At 43.9% G+C, this 22,893-nt stretch overlaps 3 protein-coding genes across 4 annotated transcripts; 2 read left to right on the top strand and 1 right to left on the bottom strand.

The window, feature by feature from the left end:
- Positions 1-3,331: 3,331 nt before the first annotated feature.
- Positions 3,332-10,603, bottom strand: LOC149275179 (ubiquilin-4-like). Its single transcript, XM_089504923.1, has 11 exons — positions 10,472-10,603; positions 8,162-8,313; positions 7,058-7,269; positions 6,550-6,812; positions 6,046-6,204; positions 5,390-5,612; positions 4,789-4,928; positions 4,610-4,693; positions 3,871-3,986; positions 3,617-3,788; positions 3,332-3,484 (listed from the first exon to the last, which is right to left on the bottom strand). The coding sequence occupies exons 1-11, from the start codon at positions 10,601-10,603 to the stop codon at positions 3,332-3,334; spliced, it is 1,806 nt and encodes a 601-aa protein (XP_089361049.1).
- A 572-nt stretch (positions 10,604-11,175) lies between these two features.
- On the top strand, positions 11,176-12,942 carry LOC149275178 (ragulator complex protein LAMTOR2-B). Of its 2 annotated transcripts, XM_089504926.1 has the most exons (4): positions 11,176-11,243; positions 11,581-11,743; positions 11,986-12,075; positions 12,886-12,942. In XM_089504926.1, the coding sequence occupies exons 1-4, from the start codon at positions 11,176-11,178 to the stop codon at positions 12,940-12,942; spliced, it is 378 nt and encodes a 125-aa protein (XP_089361052.1). The 2 variants fall into 2 exon arrangements, with proteins under 2 accessions (XP_089361052.1, XP_089361054.1); XM_089504928.1 differs by lacking the exon at positions 11,986-12,075.
- Positions 12,943-16,357: 3,415 nt separating this feature from the next.
- Positions 16,358-20,627, top strand: LOC149275177 (ras-related protein Rab-25-like). The gene is made up of 5 exons (XM_089504920.1): positions 16,358-16,397; positions 19,124-19,319; positions 19,774-19,970; positions 20,100-20,180; positions 20,491-20,627. Exons 1-5 carry the CDS (start codon positions 16,358-16,360, stop codon positions 20,625-20,627), a joined length of 651 nt encoding a protein of 216 aa, XP_089361046.1.
- The last annotated feature ends 2,266 nt before the right edge of the window (positions 20,628-22,893 follow it).

Here is a 22,893-nt window from a genome sequence, read left to right as displayed (position 1 = left end):
CAAGTTGACCCAGAACTGGTCAAACTCATTAGGTCAAACATACTTGCTTGACCCCAAGTCCAGCTCAAAAGGCTAGAGCCTGGAACTCTATAGCAACTCAACTTTTAGTGAATGGGAGTGTCCACGTTCCATCTTGGTTCCTTGAGTTAGGTCAGTGGAGTTGGCCTTACAACTCAATAGACTTTACTGAATAGGATCTGCATTACTCATCTAGTGAGTAGACTCATCTAGTATACGATGACATTGCAGGTGGATTGACTTATCCAAGGGGGATGAAGAAAGCTTCTTACATACTAGGCACTTTGGGCAATTAACCTAACAAACCAAGATCTTTAAGGGCTAACTAGGTCTCGTGGACAGAGAAGGTCCTTGGTGTCACCAATTCAGTGCCCGAGTGCATCTTAAATTACCAAAGCTAACCAACGATTTAGCCGATGTTTTAACAATACACGCAGCAGAGAATGAGAAGACTGGATCCAGGGCTGCTTACGCGCATGTTGCAGGAATGCATTAAGCGTTTCCAGCTCAGAGGGATGAGTCTTCCAAGTAGCTACTTCGCACAGCTTGAGTAAATGTTATCTAATGTGCTAATTAGAGAGTCAGGGGCTCTGACAACTCATTCGAGTTAATTATGAGTTATATCTTGATTTTTAAAGAGCCATGGACCACACTTCCAGCATGTGGTTTGTCCGTATGGATCTGGGTATAAAGCAGAACACGCTCTGCAAACTGCTTGGAAATGCTGAATACGTGTTACATATGAATGACTGTTACCAAAATGACCACTAAAAAACAGTCTTTTTAATATATATATTTTTTTTTACATTAGGTTGGTGCCTCCGGGAATACCTCCTGCCTACAGATACCATGTAACCAGCCTCAGGCCGTCCTTTTAATCACCAAGAAAAAGCCTCAGGCCGCGTGGTAATGAGTATTAACACCGGAACCACATTGTGAGCAATGCCTTAAGTTTGCCATTTTAGCAAATGGTTTTAAAAAAAAAAATAAAAAAAATGGAGCCAACAACAGTTGTCCCTGTATAACACCAAGGTAACGTAACCTGCTATAAAGAGATTGTCTAAGCTAAATCGGCTGACGAAAAGATGGATGGCGAACCTTCGTTCCGAACACCAGCCTCTGGCGCAGTCTGGAAGACTAGTGATTTTGTTGTTTTTAATATAAAAGCACAAACAGCAAACCACTGTCTCCATATTGCACCAGTAGAGTTGCCATCAGGATTCCAAAGTCAAGGTCGGCCAAACTTTCTACTCAAGGTTTAAACGTGAGCGCGACACGCTGGAACTTGTACACCAAAAGCGACCCCTTTGGGTGAAAGTCCTGCATTGCTGGCCGCCCAAGATCTTATATTAAAGAAAGAAAGAAAATAGCCCTGTTCGGTGATATTTTTCGCACACTGATGGTATTTAATCTTTTTCTGCATGACCTTGTTCCTTACAGAATGCTTGGAAACAAAATCTTGACTGCTAATAATTAATGCTGAGAACTGTCAGCAGAGCGAGGCGACGCGCACAATTTTCTTTCTAAATTAAATGTAAATTAGGCAGAAATTATGTGCAATGCAACTATATCCAAATTAAACAATTGAAGTCTAAATGATGCCAAATTTGTTACCACTTGTGTGCGTCTGCGGTCAGAACATGTTGCTTTATCATATGCGGAAGCTTCTGATGTTCTGAAGTAAAGATCATGGAAGATGAACTAGGTTTCTATTGCACATCACGTCTCAGAGCACATCCTGCAAGTGACATCACGCAGGTAAGCATACCTGCTTCATGACATCACATCCTGTCCCCCAGCTCCATAAGGAACAATGTGGCCTTTATTTGGTTTCACCTATAAAGTTTTCTCACATATTACATTTGTCTTTTAATCGCTGACAAACAGCAGTTTTTGGGTGACCTCAACTAGAGACAAACATACTGCATGTCTCCAGTTGAGATTCAACTTGCTTGCCCAATTTAACTGTTGGGCATAAGGCAGGTTTATCGCCATTATAGAGTGCTACCCAATGCACGTCAACTCGTTAAGGCGCCAGCCCAAGCCATCACAATGCCTAACTTGAACACAACTAGACGAGTTTCTCGTTGAGCTTCCCGTTAAAGTCAGTTGCGTTCTGGAGTGACAATTCCAACCTCTGAATCGTCGTGCCCGTTACCAGGGCTCCACCGACTGGATTTCTACTAGTTTTATGAACTAATCTAACGCTGGCTGATCAGCTCCCAAAACGTGTATTATATAGCTAAGGCTGCAACCCGTTAACATGTGTGTATTACACATTACAGACATACACATAGCCGCACAGCTCACCGCTCTAGAACATACCTTTAGCCACAAAGCATCGGGCAGCACCGATAATACGATTCTGGCCACAAATCTCCATTACGTTGCTATTAATATAGGCTGCGATCGAAGTCTTGGCTGTGGGTATACTCTAATACGCATTTTGACCCAATGACCTAAATCCGATTATAGGCGCTTATCCATACGCCAAGACCGAGTCCCGGCTCAAATCAAAGCTCGGCCCTTTTAGATTTATTTATTATTTTGTTGTTGTTGTTATCTGTGTAGCCTGTAAGAAAGAAAAAAAAGAGAAGTGCAAGAGACAGACACCGACACCAATTTGCCACAACGATTGATTTAGTGACTTGGACAGAAAATGCGATAACAGAGACGTTAACAATTCCGTTACCAAACGCTAACATTTGCTCCATTTCCCGCTGTGGCGGCCAGTAGCTGCAAACTACTTGGGAAGCGTTGAACGAACTAGCACAAACGTTTCAAAGAAGCTTAAAAGTCCGAGCGTAACTTTGGAAAACAAAAATAAAAATATGAATTTGGTTTATTGTTAAAAATCTATTCAAAATAAACAAAAAAAAATAAAAATCTAAAGGTTAGTGTTAGAATTAAAATAACTTGGGACAGTGGGGGAAAAAAAAAAATCAACACACTGAACTTCAACTGAGTTAAATACAGTTATTTAGGGCAGATATGAGCCATCAGCTAATGTAGGTTTTGTTTAAGGAACCGTCTGTTCAATAACTGCATGATGTCATCAGGAGGGCAAAAGCAGTGCCGAGAAGGGATATTGTGTATTTTAAAGGGCAAAATATTTGCCGTTCCCACTTCTCTAAATGGGGAAGAGCTGATCGGGTATAATCCACAACGCAGAGCACCATCTTTTATGCCTCGAAAGGAGTCCTCGGACTCAGCTTTCACCTTCCACGATGCTCAGCGAGTGGGACGCATGTAACAGCCGGGATGGGGTCATTGTTCCTCTGGAAATTTGGGGGAAAGGGGCAGTTGTTTCTCCTTAAGAGGGTTGAGAACCTAGCAGTCTTTCAATAGCCGCGTTGATGTCACCTCCTGTCGCTATGAGAGCTTGAAGGTTGGCTTCCCGGTTGATAAAGCCCATCGCACTTAGCTGGTCCAGCTGCTGCTGGAAACGCACTTCGGGGCTCTGGCCCTGCACGGGACGAAGAGAGGAATTACTAGACGATAAGATTTTTAATATGTTACAGACGTCTGACCAGCCTTTCTCAATACGCGATACCAGGAAGCTGAGCTAAAGGCTGGGGATCTGGCCCTTTCGCCGTACCTGAGAATTTCCCCCAGCCAAGAGTTGGATCATCTGCTGTACCATCTGTTGCTGTGGATTGCTGCTACCCCCCGCTGGAGTAGTACTCGTTGGCGTGGAAGAGGTGGTACTTTCTGGGGCCGTGGTTCCTCCCGATGCGGGTGGCATTCCAGGGACACCGAACGAACCAAGACTACACAAGGAACAAAGTGTTAGTAATGACCTTGTAACAGAACAAGTCTGTTTGTATGGTGATAGCGACATTATAGACTCACCCGGAGACGAGTCCAGGGGCTTCTGTCTGCAGGGTCTGAAGGCCTTGTTGGATCTGGAGCAGGGCCTGCATTGCCCTGGGGTTGGTCATTACGGAGAGCGACTCGGGGTTCTGCATCTGTGAGATACCATGACTTACTCAGCAACTCTTTCTACCTTTCGTGATTTCTCTATCCTACTGTAACGTTTCACCTGGGTCATTGTCTCGTTTGCCCTGTAAGTCTCTCTCAAATATATATATATATATAATTTTCTCTTTTCTCAATGTCACGGTTCAATTATCTCCATAACCCGTCGTCCACCCTATGCGGATTTAAGTTCTTTGTAGCTCAGTTTAAAGGTTGCTGTTCCACCTACTAAGAATTACATTCGCCACACCCCAGAAAACAGTGATGTCAAATGTGATCTCATTTATATATTTTTTGGCTGGGAACATTTGTCATGCGACGCAAAAGCAGGCCATGACAGGTTGTTGCCATAGAAACTGAAAACACTTAAAAAGGTTGGGGATGTTTATATGATTAAACCTTGAGAGGAAAGTATAGTTATCAATCTGATATTTATTTGCTTAACATGCAGTCGAACCTTTACTGGGACATAGGGAAGAGCTGCTACTCCCAAAAAATTGAGAGGACTCTGATAACAAGCCCTGTCCTGCTATCAAACACATTCCCACTGGTTACGATGGCCGCCCCTGATCATACAGGACTAAGCACATCGTCCCGGCATCACAAGCCTTACCTGCTGTAGAAAGGCAGGCAGCTGGTGTCTTAGCTGTTCTTGGAGCTGAGGATTTCCGGAGAACAGTGGAATGTTGACCATCAACTGGAAGAAGGGAAGAGAGGTCACCGTCATGCCTGACCGGCACACAAACTTCACAGCACACGCACACACACACGCTGTCAGGGAGCTAGCCTTACCTGAGCTGCTAAGTCTGGATTCTGGGAGAGCGCCTGCATCATATTGCGCATGTACGGGGCGGATATCATGCTCTGCATCAGCTGGGGGTTTTCGGATATCTGCTGCAACATTCCCTGCATTTCCGGGCTATTAAACATGCCTAGAAAACAAGGACAGATGTGCTTAGTTGCAATTATTTAACTAGAAAAGTGACTAATCATTTGCAGAGGTCAGTTCTAATTATGTGGATATTCAAAATGCGTCAGCGACTACAAAAAAAAACCGCACAGCTCTGGCTAACCTCGGTTATGGCGTAGAATGAGCATGCAGCAGTTTTCATACGCACTACATATATATTTAACAAACGTATCACCATCTTATTGTTAGCGATCACGTACAGCATTTTTCAGTTCCCTGATACTACTACTCCTACAGAGGGCTTAGTGGGCCCTTCATAAAGCAATGAATCAGTGAGCTTCTTGCAGGACGTTTTCCCCCCAATGTATAGCGATATCCGAGTTGAAATGCCGTTAGGCACTAAAGTTAACACGCAGATGCAAAGGATGAGCAGGGATGTTTGCATAGCCCCTCTTATGTAGGTGTGCAGGGGGCAGCTTTTACCTGTTCCCAGGTTAGCAGCATTGATCCCAAACGGGTTGGACACGGTGGGGGTGCTTTGGCTGGCAGCGGACCCAGTATTTCCATCACCGTTGGAAGTTTGGCTTTGGGAAGCCGATGAGGAAGGGCTCCAGGGGTTAGGTAGGGGCTCCCGATTCTCTGTTCGCAGAGGCTGAGACGCGGAGCTCTCAGAGCCGCCAGCCGTGGAGAAAGGGTTACTGCCAAACTACGGATTCAAAGAGTAAAGTGTCTCAAATAAGAGCGAATAAAGGGTGCACATATGTATAATCCTCACGGCAGGGCTGTATTCAAATAACGGTTACCTCTTATGGTGCATTTCTCTTTTGAATGGAGTCTATTAGTCTAGCCCCAACACCTGTAAGCTTATCACCAAGCCACTCTACAGCCCAAAGTTAACTGATCTGCACGTGCGTTGCGTGCATCCAGTAATTAAGTCTTTTGTGCTTCCAGAATAGAAGAATTCAGAGCGGTATGTAGACTTGTGATTATAGCCCAATAAACTTAATTCTTATAAAGAAATAAATCCTCTAAAGGTAGTAATTAAACAGAAGGGAATAGAAAAGGTTTCTTTAAGGCACTGTAGTGTGGATGCACGTTCTCCCTCTGGTGTCAGTATGCAGGACTGCACGGACGTGTACCTGTTCTCTGGCTGCGCTGAACATCGGCTCTTGGATATCCGTGTACATTCGACGCAAGGCATTGTATCCCCCGGGGATGCTCTCCAGATTACTGAGGGCTCGGTCTTGGTTCCTCATCATCTCTTGCATCATAGCGGGATTACGAGCTAGCTCCATGGTCTGAAAAATTAATTGGATGATGTAGGCCCAGAAACGATCAAACAGGGCTAAATAAAACCAAAAAGATTGCACTTCCGGTTTTACAGAGGAGCATATTTTTCATCCTCACGTTACTTTAGGCGAGGTCCTCCTTACACAGCTTGGGTTGTAATCTAGTAGCTAAATCCTGCCTCAGCTTCACTGATCATCACAGATATTTCCGCAAAGAATTAATAAACCTCTAGATAGCGTTGTAAAGCACTAAAGCCTAGCATGTTGGACACATGGTCCTCAAAAAAGATGGGGGTCTATACTGGGGAATGCTTCTACTATTAGCGAGCAGAGTGGGTGTTGTGGTTTCCTCACCTGCCTCATGAGCTCAGGATTATTTAGCATGTGACTGATCTCCGGGTTCCTCTCCATCAACTGCTGCATCTGGGGGTTCGCCATAATCATCTGTCTCATCAGATCAGGGTTAGACATCATATTCTGCACCAGGGGATTCTCCATGATCTGAGACAGCATCTCTGGGTTGGACATCAGCTGCCGCTGCATCTGCTGCTGCAGCTCCATGAAATTGGCGGAGCCCATGCCGAGGTTACCGAGCCCTGCCAGCCCACCGAAACCGGCTGAAATACATAAGGACACGATATAACGTCACATTATGAACAAAGCCACTTACAGTTTAAAGTAATTAAAACGTTTCTGGATATCGGTACAAAATACTGCCCAATATTTAAACTTAATATCTCTAGAACAGTCCCACAAATAACCAGCCAATGTATTAAGGTTGCAGGAGCTAAATGCAAAGTCTAGATGTGTTGAAGCCGAAAATTCTCCTTTCGGCATATGTCACATGTCTTCATATACTCACAGAGAGGGTTCATGGTCGGGGGTGCCCCGTCTCCCGGGGCAGCACTGCTCCCATTCCCGCTGCTCCCTCTGGCGGTGCCTTCGCTGCCCTCTGACGTAGAGCTGCTGGAAGGGGCTTGGGATTGACCAGAGGGGTTCCCGGTCTGTGCAGAAGGCGATATGGAGGCTGCGACAGCGGCGGCAGTGGGTGACATGGCGGAGGGATCTTGTGATCTGCAAAGGCAGGCAAACACGGGGTTAATTGGCATGTCATATCTAAAATAAAGCTAGCTGCAAGTTTCTGGTGGGAGATTAGATCGCTTCCAGCAAAGGCATGCAATCATGCGAAATCCTGTGACAGGGATCAAACAGATTTTATTTTTAGATAAGGATGGAGGGCAAACAAAGATAGTAAATAAACTAAGTACACGTGCCTTTTATAGGTTGATGTGGGTGTTAGGAGCTGAAACAGTTAATGAGAGTATGCTCTAAGGGTCAAACCAGATTAGAAATGACCTCTATCCCCGCTTGGCTCAAAGTTCACTCCTGGGAATGTGGTTTACCTTTAAACTTTATACCAAAAAAGCTAAATCTAGCTGGCATTTCTACCCCTGCCTGGACAGGCTGAGCAAGTCACTCAGGGGTCTCTGGGAGTCACTCAGGGGTCTCTGGACGCACATCGAGCCAACACAAGGCTAGACAACCAGTGTAACCAGCTAGCATTTCTACAGCGTGACCCGGGGAGGTTAAGTGGGTGAATGCTGTACAGTAGTACGTGGATAAATCTATCTAGAATTTAGATGCCAGCTTGAAGGACGGAGCCATAGGCGGCAATAAACAAATCAGCTCAAAAAGCCAGCGGTGACATTTTAAGTGCCGCGGCTGCTTGGCTTCTGCGATGTGCATAAAGAAACATTTCTCCCCACACAGGAGGATCTTTCTCATGCAAAAGTGCGGACATCGCTGCTCCCTGATGGCCCGATGTCCATTCATAACTTCCCTTCCAGCCTCCTATCATTTAGATTACCTATACAAAAGCTAAAGTTCCACACAATAGATCACTCTTTGGGAATATAACGGTTATAGAGGTTGCGAAGGAGCTCTACACCAGCTCGAGGCGTCTTACTTCTGCGGGGTCTTGATCACTAGATGAACGGTCAGGCCATCTTTGATGCCATGCTGGTTCAGGGTATCGCCGTCTTTCAAGATCTTCCCGGCAAAGATCAGTACCAGCTGATCCCGTTTGGCTTTGAACCGTCTGGATATCTCCTCCTTAAACTGTATAAAAAAAACAAAAAAAAACCAATGAGAGAACGAACTGCTTAATGACACCAAAAAGCGCCCACCTTAGGCGTCAGGAACCAATTCTCAGTTGCCATGGCGACTTGCCACGTGGGTTCCGTAGATCCCTGCCTTACATTATTTTTTTTTGCTTCATACAGCTAGGCCTAGAAAGAAACCCCATATCTTTAGACCGATTAACCCATAAAGGTTACACCGCCACGGAGCTGTGCCATGCCGAGCACACTGTCACCCGTCGCCTACACCGTCATTAAACTGCATTTATCTCCCGGGCTGTACAAAAAACACCAACATTAAAGCAGAAAAAGGGATAAATCCATATAAATAGGGAATGAAACGGCTGTAAGAACGCCAGGCCCTCGGATGTCTGGCTCCGGGGTTTCTCCAGCCCTTCTTACAATGCTTTCCACCTTCCCCGGCTGCGTCTGAAGATATTCGGCCAAAGACGAGGTATGAGATCAGACGTGTGAGCAGCTAATCGGATTTCCCGTAATACAATCATTTCTTAAGGGCCGTACGCTCTCGTTCCAAGAAACGAGGAAAAGAAAAAAGAGCAGCAGCCCCTCAATGAAGTCTCTCGATCCGGTCCTCTGAAGACCACGTAACATCTACCAACAATCCGCATCGCATTCTCATCATAACACGACTATTTTCTAAATATGAAGATATATATTTTACTCTCCTGACGGTTACACAAACGTCCCAGGTGCATTCACCTTCAGGGACGAACGCGCACGATGAAAAGCTAACAATCCAATTCATTCGCACAGAGACTTCGTCCGGCCCCTGTTAAAAATCGGAATTCACTCACAGAGGGCAATTCATTCGCTCAGCTATATAACGTATATAAGAAAGGCAGCATGGAACCAAAATTGGGGAACGACTCTCGACACCGACTTAATGTGCTAAAACAACACAAGGCAATAGTTACATCATCTGTTACGGGAGCACGAGATCTCTGTGGACCACGACTCTACGCAACCACAATAAAGCGTCCTGTGCCAGCAATGAAGGGACAAAAAGCTACTTTAGACGACATCAAGACCAGAGTCTTTCCTGGTTACATTTTCACAAGACACCGTAAAGAACGCAGAGCCAACGTTCTGGATTTCTTCATGACAACCAGCACCCTGTAACAAGCTCACATTGTACACCTGACTGACAGCTGCCACTCATACTGTCTGACAGTCGCTTCATCACCCGGTACAGCCAACGGGGTAACTGTCCATCCTAGACATGTCTACTGGTCTTATTGCCCACGACAGGCCATAATTCATGCTTACCACACATATATAGGGTAAGCGTCATTCTACTTGTTGGTCTACACTTTCCAGGTCTGGCTATGCCTGCACTGATAAATGTAGCCGGAATCCAAATTTCATTGGTTTCCTGAGCGATCAATTCATGCTGCCGCCATGTTTCACCAATGAGTTGCCCGGTCACGATGAGGTCTTTCAATTACCGTAACCCAAACCTCTTGGAACGTTTGAAAACGTCTCTCCTGTCCACAACATTACCGACCCCGCCACCAACTCTTCACACTTTAGACCCCAAAACTATTGATTTCAGGTCTATGAAGAACCTCAACGTCAGCACCCTGCCCTTAGCTAAGGGGGTCTTGCACCCTAAAATTGAACAAACATCCCTAAAAAAAACTATTGGGACATACCCTAATAATTCACAGCATTAAGACACCTCCAGGGCAGGTGGTCTTGGAGCCTAAATTTCTAGGTACCCCACTAAGAAGACCATCGTCTCCATCCTTTGGGGCCATACCTCATAACACGAAATCCTCTCTCAGGGGGTCCTGCTCCCTACAAACCTAGGTAGCCCCCATCTCCCAAAGGCACCCTTCTAAGTGATAGGACCATGTCTCATAGCTAATGATACTATGCCGAGAAGCCCCCCGTGTCTGGGTAGGGAGGTCCTGAAGCCCTAAGTACGCAATTAAAGAGGCCTTTAACCATGTGGCTTCTAGGGACACCCTCCCTCTGTTAAGAGCCCTCACCCCTACGGTACCCAGCACCCCACTAAAAGGTCTGTCTGATCCATCAGGCCTGGAATGAGCGGATGGGCATTATTTACACCCCCTAAAGCCCACTGCGGCTGCCACTGCCCCAGGAGGCCCTCTCACCTCCCGCACACAGGCCGTCTCTCCGATAACAATCTCCTCCTTGTCCTTCGGCGTCTTGACGGTGACCCGAATAAAGCCTTTTCCCGGCCCCTGTCCGGTGTGGCCGGCATCGTCAGCGCCGCTCTCCGCCATCTTGCTCGCACCCGCCCACCAGGAGGAGGGGATACATCCCGCAGCCACGGCTCTTCGCCTTCCCAGGCAGGTTTATAGAAGAGCGCCCCCTGGCGGACTGGAGGTAATCTAGAAACTGCAGCGTCACCCTCCACACCAGCAGATCACACCAGCCAATCGCAGGGCGGCGTAAAAAAAAAAAAAAAAAATAAAAAAATAAAAAAGCAGAAGGCGGCTGGTTACCACAGCAACCAGTTCAACCAATCCCCATAAACCTAGCATTCAGCTGAGTCTCAAAGCGAAGCTACAACCGCACAGAACTTCCTGTTTTCATAAAATAACAAAAATAAACTCCTTCTACTCAGCATTGCTACTAATTACGCATAATGTATGTGTCCAAAACGCATTTCCTATTGTTTCTAGTGAGGAGGCAAGACTATTATCTCCAGTAGATGTATTATGGGAGAAGGAACTACATTTCCCAGCACGCTCCACTACTCTTTCCGGTAGAGGGAATCCTTATATCACATGACAGACGTACTGCAGATAGGGAAGAGGTTGTAGAAGTGGGGTCTGATACTTGCTGGTGGAGAATGCTGAGACCCAAAGCCCTGACCCAGGTCCTTGCTCAAGCCAATACTGGGGGTGTGCAGAGCACTCTGTGAGTACAGCCTGGGGCAACAAGGGATCCATACCCAACAAGTCTTCTTGCTTACATGGTTAACCCCATTTTGGGGAAGAAAGCTAAATATTGGATAGTAGACCCTAAAGGGACCGTTTTTATTTGTTCCTTTAGCACTGTAGATGCAGGTTTATTCTACTTTGTGACAAAAAGCCCCAGCGGTAGAACTCTGTGGCACTAAGAAAGTGTACTTTATTACGCTTGGGCTATAGAAGACTAGATTTCTTTCTTACTAACTCCATCCATAGCTTTCTCAAAGAGAAAAATGTCTTCCGTGTAACACCCATTGACGTGTCAGATATATTCTCTCTTCCAGGCTGCTGAACAATGAAGGATCTCTACTTGCATATTCTGGTTACGGTGACACAGATGCCCGAGTTACGGCTGCTATTGCTAGCAACATATGGGCTGCCTATGATAAAAACGGACATCAGGCGTTCAACGAGGACAATCTTAAATTTATCCTTATGGACTGCATGGTTAGTGACTATAAATAAAAGCATTTATACACAGACAAGCTGGGCAGCCAATCAGGAAGAGAGAGCCAGGTGCATGCAGGGACTTATTTTGGGATGAGCGATCAATAGGCACGAATCTGGTTCTTACTGTGAATTTGACAATCGTGGGTAGCGTTAAAATATATCCTTTTGCGGCTCCAGCGCTCACAGAATAAAGCCTTGTGCTGGTTAACCTGTTTATCGCTTCTCTTGTCACCATGCAGGAAGGCCGCGTGGCGATCACCAGAGTGTCCAACTTGCTGCTGTGCATGTATGCCAAAGAGACTGTTGGCTTTGGGATGCTAAAAGCCAAGGTGAGAAATAAAACTAGTAAATACTCCATGCAGAAAGTGTATAGAAAACTATAAACGCATGCACTGCCAGCAAAACAAAGAACACGGAATACAAACCTCAAATGGCTAAAGACAGATTAACAAAGAGGATTCTCTAAATATAATATAGGGTAATTAAATTACTCAATGCCATAATATATTTATAGAAAAATACATTTTCACTTCAATACAATATATATATTATATATATATAATCTCAAGATCAATAAACACAATGGAGGTATATACCAGTTCTAAATACAATATATAATAAAAATGCTATTAGGATATTGTTAGTGCATAAGGAACCAGTATACATATATTAAAAATCACTATATTCTATATGATAGAAAATACACTGTATAAAAAGCAAAAGATAAATGTCAGGAAAAAAAATAATAGAATAAATGGAGATCAAAAAGGACCAAACTATAAAACAAACCGCTTTCCCTGGTGTTGACCACCTGGCCAGGATACAGGACTTCGCACAAATATATTGTGGCATTAAGTAATTTCAACGCTGTCTTTCTTTTGCACGGAAGTTTATACATTATGCCCTTTAACTCTTGGATGAAAGGTTTGGGAATGTAAACATGCATAGGATAGACATACGGCTCCTGAATCTAAGACTAGACCAACGACTGATTGAGGTTTAAGTCTTTACAGCAGGGGAAGCAGGCAGACTAGACGGGCCAAATGCTGACAGGTTCTGTGTTTCTATTTTATTTAATCGTTCCTGCATGAAAGGGGTTAAATAAGACCATAATCGTCTTTGTATTTGTCTGCTCTCAGGCCCAGGCTTTGGTGCATTACCTGGAGGAACCTCTCAACCAGGTTTCGGCTTCTTAGGAGGAACAGCAGTGCAGACAGAAGAAAAGAGTGTTCACCAACGGAGGATATGAGAGATCTTGAGCTCATGGAGAAAGGCCGGTCTTGTTACCCACACAATCCCTCTGAAAGGATGCAGACAAAAAGCCTCTGCCAACCTCTTGTGGTCTAGTTTTCTTTCCCTGCTGTGGGACATTTGTGCGACTGCCTATGTCTGTAGTTAACATCTAAGTTTCAAACTTTCTGTAAATGTCTTTAAAAACGTATCTAAAACACGCTTAACTAGAGAGATCTGTTGACTGGAGATGATCATGTTTCTACTTTGTTGCATCTCACAAATATTTATAAAAAAATGTTTCTTTATAATAAGGAAATAAAATGCAGCTGTCTGTAATTTACATCAGACAAGGGGGAATCCAATTTCTGTTGCACTTTTGACTTCCTGCTGTGGTTTAAGGAGCTTCCTGTTTGAGAGATGTGCAACTGAAAATGTCTTAACATTTTTACATACCCCCTGGTGAAACGCCCTTAAATATATATTTACATACAGTGGGCTTCCATTTAACCACAATTATTTTCAAGTTTTCCTTTCTTCACGAATCACAACTGAGACGATTAAGAATGGTAGCATTGTTATTTTGAAATCAAGCAAAAAAAAGTTTGATTTAGTTGGATTGTTACATTGTCACAGAGTTACCATGAGGAGGGTCCAGCAGTCGCTGACTAAATGACAGAGCAGCTGGTGGGATGACTGCCCGCTAGTGCCAGGTATGCTCTCGTGGTCATTGCTCCCTTGCAGCCAAGGCTTTATAAGCATAGAGTCATGGTTCAGCACCTGCTGTAACTGTCCACATAACGTGTGTATGTCCGCCTGGGCAAAATGAAATCCTCTCTTTCCTATCCTTCCTATCCGGTATGTCCCTCTGCTTGTGATAAACTCCACAGCACTGGGAGTAAACTTGTTGCTGTGTAAATGGCTCTTCACATATCGGCCATTGAAAGCTCAAGATCCATTTTGTGAAGAGGCGGTAACTCCTCGGTGCCAGGCCTCCCCACCGACCACGCAATCTGATGAAGCGAGTTCTCCGGTAATGCGTAACCAAAAGATCTGTGGCTTCTCAGAAATCCTACAGTGCTGGGAAAGAGTCACTGTATTCTTGCATTACTGGCTATACCACTTTGTAATGAGCTTCTGCTGTGGCAACAACCTGCTCTTACTTCAATCAGAAGTCTTCCTTTGATCTTAGCATGGTTTAGACATGGAACTGGACTATCGTCCCATCGTTTTTCCTTTCATTTGGGTGTTCTATGGACTAAATACCGTGAGAACCCCTGAGATAGTCTGCCCAGCAGAGCTGAAGGGGACCTTACCTGTGATAAGCTGTATTGTTAAGAAGCGGAATTTCTGAGGAAAGGGTCATGTGATCCTGATGGAGGACAGAAGGAATTACCAAAAAAAGCAGGGATCTCCTTAATATATTCATGCCTGTTGTACCTGGTTCCTAACGTATGATTGGTGGTATCCTTATTATACAGAAAAGTGGATCTGTTAGAGCTAAAAATAAAAATACCCACATGATATGTAAATTGGCACAACTAGATGCCCTTGGCGCGCATGAGGAAGCCAAGTGATGTTTTGGTTCAGTGGTTTTCTGAACTGTGGGGATTAACTGTGAAATAAGTATTCAATGCGGGATCAGTTCTACTGCCCTCTAAGTAAATAGACAATAAACGTTTGGATTTAGGCAATGAGAGCCGCTGGTTAACCCTCGTTATATTCACATAATGAAATAAAATGGTATCTGTCACATTACCAAACCAACGTTTTCAGTGAAATGCACTAAATTATCGTGTTTGCAGATTGAAACACTTGATATTTAGGTACCAGAAACCCATTTTATATTTATACCATCGGAGAAGCCATCTTATCTTCCTGCTTGATTATTCCTCCCCATGACATAGCTCGTACCCTTTGGAGAAGGCCGAATTGCTCTGGCTTGGCTTGGCTTGTAGGCGCCAAGAAGGCAATTTAGGAAACTGATTGGATTCCCTCAAGTAATTTATATACTTTTTATTTTTCAGTCAGTGTAAGTGAATGGTTGTTTATGATATTCATACTAAAAGCTGTGACGATTCCGATTTCATTCTAGATTACAAACAATAAAACTGGGATACGACATTTCTAGATATCAAAATTCTAGGATTCCGAACCATAAAACTGGAATATAAATTTTCTAGATATTAAAAATTTAGGATTTATTATGAACAATAAAATCGGAATAGACATTTTCTAGATATCAAAAATTTTAGATTACGAATAATAAAACTGGAATAAAAATGTTCTAGATATCAAGCATTTAGGATTACGGACTCTAGAACTGGAATGCAACATTTCTAAATATAAAAAACTAGGAATGTGAACATTAGAACTGGAATATGAAATTTCTAGATGTCAAAAATAGGATTTTGAACAATAGAACTTAAATGTACTTTTTCTAGACATGAACAGTCTAGGATTACGTACTTTATAACAGGAATACGTAATTTCTAGAGATCAAGAATCTAGGATTACGACCAGCAGAACTGGGATATGACATTTCCAGATATCAAAAATCCAGAAAAGCAAACAAAAGCAATATGACATTTCTAAATATCAAAAACCTAGGATAACGAACTCTAGAACTGGAATACGGCATTTCTAACTATCAAAAACCTAGAAATGAGAACAGTAGAACTGGAATGTGAAATTTCTAGATGTCAAAAATCAAGGATTACCAGCATAAAATCTGGAATACGACCTTTCTAGATACAAAAAATCAAGGTTTAATTTTTGGATTTTAAGTTTTGGAAGGATGACTTATTCTTTAATTTGCAGAGCTCGCAGTGGTGTTATCTAGTTCCAGTAATAGTGTGGAAGAGGAGCGGCAGGAGAGCCAGGAGGAGGCAGGAGGAGTTGACCATTTGTTTTTTGGGGTTAAATGTGCATGTTTAAAGACTAATCATGAGATGAGAGTAGAAGGAGCTCCGGGGGGGGGGGGGGGGGGGACTGGTTAATAACTGACTAGTTTATTACTACACCCAGGTAATTACGTTCCCAGGTAGCCCAGCCTTCTGTTACCTGTCCAACCTGAAAATCGACACCTATCCAAACACAGCAGCTGGGGGAAGCAGGAAGGAACAGAACGCCTATTGAGTCACTTCGCTGCTCCTCTCTCCACCTGCTAGGCTGGCACATAGACCCTTCGGAACGAGTGCCCCGGAATATGCCAGGAATCCCCTTGAAGAGCAGCCGTTAGGAACATTCCAAAAAGGTGCTAGAGATTCCGCAGGTAGAGCGACCTAGAGCGGACGTCGCTGAAATCCCACCGCAAAACACAAAAGGGAGAAGAGAGACGAGACTAAAGCAGGAAGCGGGGACTGATGTGCACGGCCCGACATGGGGTCAGGGGAAGACGAATATAATTTTGTGTTCAAAGGTAGGTCCTTTTAGACTTTGGTCTTTGTGATTAACCCCTGCATGGCCGTTTCTCTGAGATTTCTGGCATTTCAAGGCTTGCGGCTCAACGGCCGACCACGTTTGGCAGGACAAGTGCGGTTTACCACCTTTCTCTTGATATCAGAATGCTAGACGCAGTTTTTATTTTACCCCAAATATTGATTTGGTCTGCCTCATTGCAAAGAAGAAGCCAAAAATGATCATTTAAAGGGAGAAAGAAAAAAAAATCAGCGAGAAGCTGCATCTGCACCGCAGCAGGGCAATTAAGACTGGGGTGGAACAATGGCATGTTGGTTCACTGGTTCCCTAGATGCGCCACACCTAAACCACGCGTGACATTTTTCAATGCATCCATACCTGGGAGGCAGCCGGGGCTTGTACAGCGCCCCAGAAAGTGATTCAACTACAGTTAACACCTTAATGGCCAGAGGTGCTGATAATACAGACAAACCAAGGGCCGGCTGTCAGCTCTGTGGACTAATTCTTCGATTCTAAGGGGCATAGCCATCAATACACCGATTCAGAGCACAGACAACACAGAACAACTCCCATGATGCTCTGCCAGCAGCAACCCTGGCCAGCGTTTTATATATATATATATATATATTCATAAAATCATGAATGTTGCATTATCTATATGAAGTACAGAAAAACTAGTTAAACACATTAGTTAAACACGTAAGGGCGACTAGGTTTGCTTTGTTAGGGGTCATTGGCTACCAGCAGCCACAACTAAGGAACGTCTTTCAGCGTTTTTCAAGTGGCCCTGACATCCAAAACAAAACTTTACGCGGGTCATCAACGTGCAATAAAATCTCTGTTCATGTTTTAAGAACTATTTAATATTCCTGTATCAGCAAAACTTTCCAAATTCCCCCAAATAAAACAAAGAATTCTTTCACTCGCTACATCCGTGTGGGAACAGTTCCGCTTAAGAAGTGTCAACGTTCTGGTCCATAATTACTATACCTGCTAAATGTCGCCGCTTACTTTGACCAGTCCCTCAATGGGACCAGTGCACATTTTTCCTCCCCTGATGCCCCTCTTTTCTAGGAGGTCAGAATGTTTGCTGGGTATGAGGGTATCACAGGGTTCTACAGACCTAAAAGCCCCGATAATGTGTATAGAAACAGCAGGAATGGCTGTATAAATTCTTCTTTTAAATGCCAGCCCCCATCCCACCGAAAACAAGAGTCCCTCTTTGCCGTGATAAAATTATGAAAGGTATGCAATAGAGGTCATGCCACCGGGGCTGTGGTGTCATGCCTGCTGAGATATCTACCAAGATGAGCTGCAGAAGGCCGAGACCAGGTGCCGATACAGTGATCTTCCCTCTCGGCTTGTTTTTGGCTCGCAAACAGCAGACGGGATCTAGTGGTCAAGATCCCATCTGCCGATCCCATGGTTGACTGTCGGCGACCAGTTAACAGTTTCCAAGCAGGCATTGCAGCAGCGAAAAAATAACTTTGGATTCTTTTGAAGAAACCAGTTCCCTGGCACTCTAGGTCCTCCATGCCTACTCAGTGCGGCAATGCCAGGTTGCCGTCCATGTGACCTCTCATCAGTGAGACCGTTAACTCGTATCCACTCGCCTGTGGAACGAAAAAAAAAGCCAAAATACTATAATAATTTCCAATGTTGTCTCCAGTCCTGTAGGAGTTTATATTCTATCTGCTCATAACCTTTCCCTTCCAGGGGACTCAAGGTTGAGTCAGTATATACACAGGATACCGATCAGGAGCCTTGTTTACCCACAAACTCTTTTCGACCTATAAAATGCTTCCCGTAAGAAAATATTCTGAGCTGGGAATCTGGGTATGGGGCTCCTGAAAAGGTCACTGGAAGAAAGTGTTGTTGGTCAATCAAATCATCACTTTAAATGGTATTATGATTCGATTTTGGCAGTTCTTAAAGCCTTCTCTGCTTCAATATAACATCTACATAGTCAAGATAGCAAAGAGTGGATTCCTCAAAAGCATATTATTTTACCAAGAATCCTGTATCCTTGTGGACATATGAATAAATTAGAACACATCGAGAAATGTTTTTTAGCTAGAACTATAAATATACAAAAAAGTAAATGTAAGCTGTATTTTATAGATACCCCACAAGAGCATCCTTATCCCAGCTTCTACTCCTGTTGATATCAGGGTGCGGAGCTTAGAAGGTAGGGTCTCACTCAAACCGACAGCGCTACCACTGTACATGCACACAATTGAGGTCCTGAATCCCGCTGTCCCACCAAGCTCTATCTCTGTTCTGAAAAGCGGGAGGTAGAGCTCAGTGGACGGTGGGATAGAAAGACAAAATTGCCACTGTCCTGCACAAAGTGAGACAGTTGGGAGGTATGGGTTTAGGGTTTAGTCCGTCTACCCCCGCAGCTCTCAAACTGGGAGCCAAGAATTCTCCATGGATACTGGACTTTGGCTTCAAGTATTAATTGAAAAAAAAAACCATTAACAAAAGCCATTGATTTTATTGTCTCAGAGTTTGGAAATTACTCTTTTCCCCTTGTCTCCCAAGTGTCCCTGTTTAGTTTAGCTAGTCCTTCTTTGGAGGGCAAACCCTCTTCCTGATGCTCCTTTTTTCCTAGGAGGTCAGAATGTTTGCTGGGTATAAGCGTATCAAAGGACTGCTAAGAGGATAGGGATCCTGATGAACCTTTTGTTAGACGTAGACTTCATATCATTAACTTCTTTTCCACAGTGGTCCTTATCGGAGAATCCGGCGTGGGTAAAACCAACCTTCTCTCCCGGTTTACCAGAAACGAGTTTAACCATGACAGTCGAACCACCATTGGTGTGGAGTTCTCCACGCGCACGCTGACGGTCGATGGCCACCTGGTAAAGGCACAGATATGGGATACGGCAGGGCTGGAACGCTACAGAGCAATCACATCCGCGTACGTACGAGGGCCACAACTTCTGATTCTGCCTTTCAAAGGCAGGCCATACCATTCACAAAACCAAGATGTCCCCAGAGTCTGCTGGCGAGAGGTCCATAAGATCCCAGCAGACCACACTGTTTATGGTTGATTTGTTTGTTACCATTTTAGTGTGGCAAATGATCTTTAAGCCAAGTAGTACTCACCAAGCGTAGCATTAAGCCAGAGGCTGCCATTGTAGATCATCATGAATGCATGGCTTTAGTGACTGCTTTTGCAGCAAGATGTAAATCCCATGGGTGTCTATCTATATAACCCCACAGCTGCCCGTGTCTCATGGGACAACCATGTCCATCTCTCTAGTGCAGGTTAAGCTGTCCATCTCAGGCCATGCTTCCAATGTTGTCATCTTTCTAGTGTCCAATTTGGTGTAACACATGGTTTCCTTCTTTAAACTGGGTCACTGTTTTAGCTATTACAGGGGTGCAGTTGGCGCTCTCCTGGTGTATGACATCACCAAGCATCAGACGTACGACAGCATCGAACGGTGGCTGAAGGAACTCTATGACCATGCAGATGCCAGCATTGTGGTCATGTTGGTCGGCAACAAGTGTGACCTAAAAGATGAAGCACGGGAGGTTCCTTCAGAAGAAGCCAAGATGTATGCAGGTAACCACCAGGGGACACCCCACACAAACCATGAAGAAATGATAATAGTGCCCTCCAAACATTGGTGGCATAATGATACCAGGAGAATGTCATGCTCACTATATCTTTCCTTTTTTAAATCTATGACAGATAGCAATGGTTTGCTATGTATCGAGACTTCAGCCCTTGACTCCACCAACGTGGAACTGGCCTTTGAAACCATCCTTAGAGGTGAGGAGAAATTGTGTATGTCCGTGTGGTGGTGATGGGGGTGCTCAGTGGTTCCATTTATGATGAACCTAGAAGGTCTGCTCTACCATAAGAGATGTCTAAACAGGGCTGATGGCTACCAGTTAGTCAAAGTTCCGGTCTTTAAACATTTGTAATGCTGTATGAACCTCTGAAAGGGCAAATATGGGTTTATCTTCTGATGATTTTGCAGAAAACTGTGAATTCTTTAAATTACTGACATGAAGAGCTTGGGCGTCATATTTGAAGTAGGCGATATCTCCAGTAAATATTATTTTGTCTGACTTTTTAGATGTCTACCAGAAGGTTCTGAAGAGTAAAGGAGGTGTTCCAAAGGATAATACGGTGACCTTGTCCAAGGAGGCTGCTCCAATCCAGTCTCAACCCCAGGCCACCGAAGCAAACAGATCATGCTGCAAGAATATCTAAGGACGAGCTAGGATTAAGAAGCCAACTATCAGTCATCAGTACCAATTCCAATAAGACCAGCTGGGAGGCCATCTAGTCCGCCATGTTGCTTTGGCCCATATAAGAAAGACTGACTGTTTTACACGTGACAGCTAATACCATGTCAGCCTTGGTGCAAAGAATGCCACCTTTAAACCGAAGATGCTCAGAGAAGAGTAGAACATAATCCAGATTTTGGTATTAAAGACATAACATCAATATGGTCTCATCTACTCAGAATACAACCAAATACTTTATATCAATCCCTTATGCAAACATGCCCTTTTCTCTTTGCCATTTTCATTTGCACTATTCTTTAATATATATATATATATATTTCTTAGTCGCTTGGAGCCCATATGGATACCTCCACAATATATTTTTTTTTCCTAAGACCCAGACCAACTTATTGAGAAATGGTGGTGGTGAGCCTTGACCGCTGACCTTTTGTGATACGTGGGTGTTGGGGCCGCGTCCGAAGAAGAGACTACAGTAACAGTATACAAAAAATATAAAATTCTTCCGTTGCGTATTTTTTTTCTAATTGCATCGATCAACACAACTAATAAATTTGTAAATAGTCTTTTGTTTAGTTTTGTATAATTGTGTAGTCTTTTATGCCTACCATTGATGAAGCAGGAAGGGGGCTTTGTCCCTGGTGGTCCGACTCGATGTAAGTCTGTGTCGCCATTGCTACTAGCAATTCCTCCTGGATCCCGCTTTGCCTGGAATGTTGAGAAGTTGTAAGTCTATGGCCGGACTGGCACCAAATATAAACCTGGGGGTTTAAAGCCCCCCCAACATACAGAATAGGAAATTACAGGCCAGGCTTCGTTAAGCAATAGCCCCCAAAATGTAATAAAAACATATATATAGTAAAGAAACCCCCAAAACAATCAACATGAATAACATCGCTAAACATCTAAATTGTGTGTATCTACACAGTTTTACAAATGCGCGATTTAAAAAGGAGGAAAAGACAGGCATGTGGGGATAATTTCCAATTCATAATTCCGAATATCCAAAAGTCAGATCTTTTGCTTTTCCCAAATGACACATTTTAAAGATCAGTGCATTAAATAAACCGGCGTATTGGTGTCTACGGGTTAAAATATCTATTCATAGAAGAAAAAGACAATATATAAAAACCCACCATGGGAGCAGCCATCCTGACTTCCTGCACTTGGTTATCTCTCCGCTATTAAGTTGCTGATTGCTGTTGATTGGTTCAGGCGGCCTTTGTAAGGGGAGGGGCAAGGAGAAGACTGAGAACTTCAGGAAGCGACATTGATTAGATAAAGCTAGCGGTGCCACAGATCTCGGCTATCAGAAGAACATATCTCAAAAAAAATTACACCGACTTTATTTCTAATGTGTGAAGGCGACATTTCCACCTTCGAATAAGGCAGCCGTAAGAGGAACATCTCTGACCCGTGCATGTCCAACTGGAAATAACATTAAGCGGGCCACTTACCGCAATGCCTTCGGGTTTTCTTTGCCTGGATTAGGGCCACGCAGGATAGGTTATGGAATAGAACTGTAGGAATACAAAACAGTTGTGTTAGAATTTGTACAAATTATATATGTTTCCAGAAAAGATAAGTTGCCATCGGAGGTTGGATCACCTGCTTAGATCTTCTATTGATCATTGGAGGTGTCTTCTGTCATAACGTGACACTTAAAAATGTAACAAGTGTGTTTCCCTACGGAACTTCCAGAACCCCGAGCCATCTCTGGTTATTGAAAAGTTCCCCTTGAGTTCGTACGGTGTGGCAAGTAATTCCTTGTCTCTCCCGGAAAGTAACCACATCTTGGAGGAACGGGATCCTACTTTTATTCACTAAACCTACAATATGTGGATAGGCACATCCTGCTTAAAAAGTACTCATCTAGAATATTTAGTTTGAATACACAAGTGCTCTTAAGAAGAAAGGGACCGTGTTGCAAGAAATCCCGCAATGTGCCCTATTGTCCACTAGGTGGGGGTAAAATGTAACTTTACGTTTACCATAAAGGTGGAGACCAGAGACGGGAATTTGGCCCCAACGCTTGCGCTGCGTGTGACAAATTACTGGATGCTAGCCCTACGTCAGAGAGGAAAATTGCGCTCGCTCCCCTGAGTTGCTAACCACGGAAATGTACTAGGCAGGAGACATATAACGTGTACCCGTCGTTAATTCTGCCTCTAGACCGGTTACCTTTCTGATTTTACAGTTCCGAACCATAAATGAACCTATGCAATGGCGTT

The sequence above is a fragment of the Sceloporus occidentalis genome, unplaced genomic scaffold (genome assembly GCF_023333645.1).
Source record: "Sceloporus occidentalis isolate IW3139 unplaced genomic scaffold, rSceOcc1.0.p SCAF_296, whole genome shotgun sequence".
Taxonomy (NCBI): Eukaryota; Metazoa; Chordata; class Lepidosauria; order Squamata; family Phrynosomatidae; genus Sceloporus; species Sceloporus occidentalis.
This window is presented reverse-complemented; position numbering and strand designations above follow the sequence as displayed.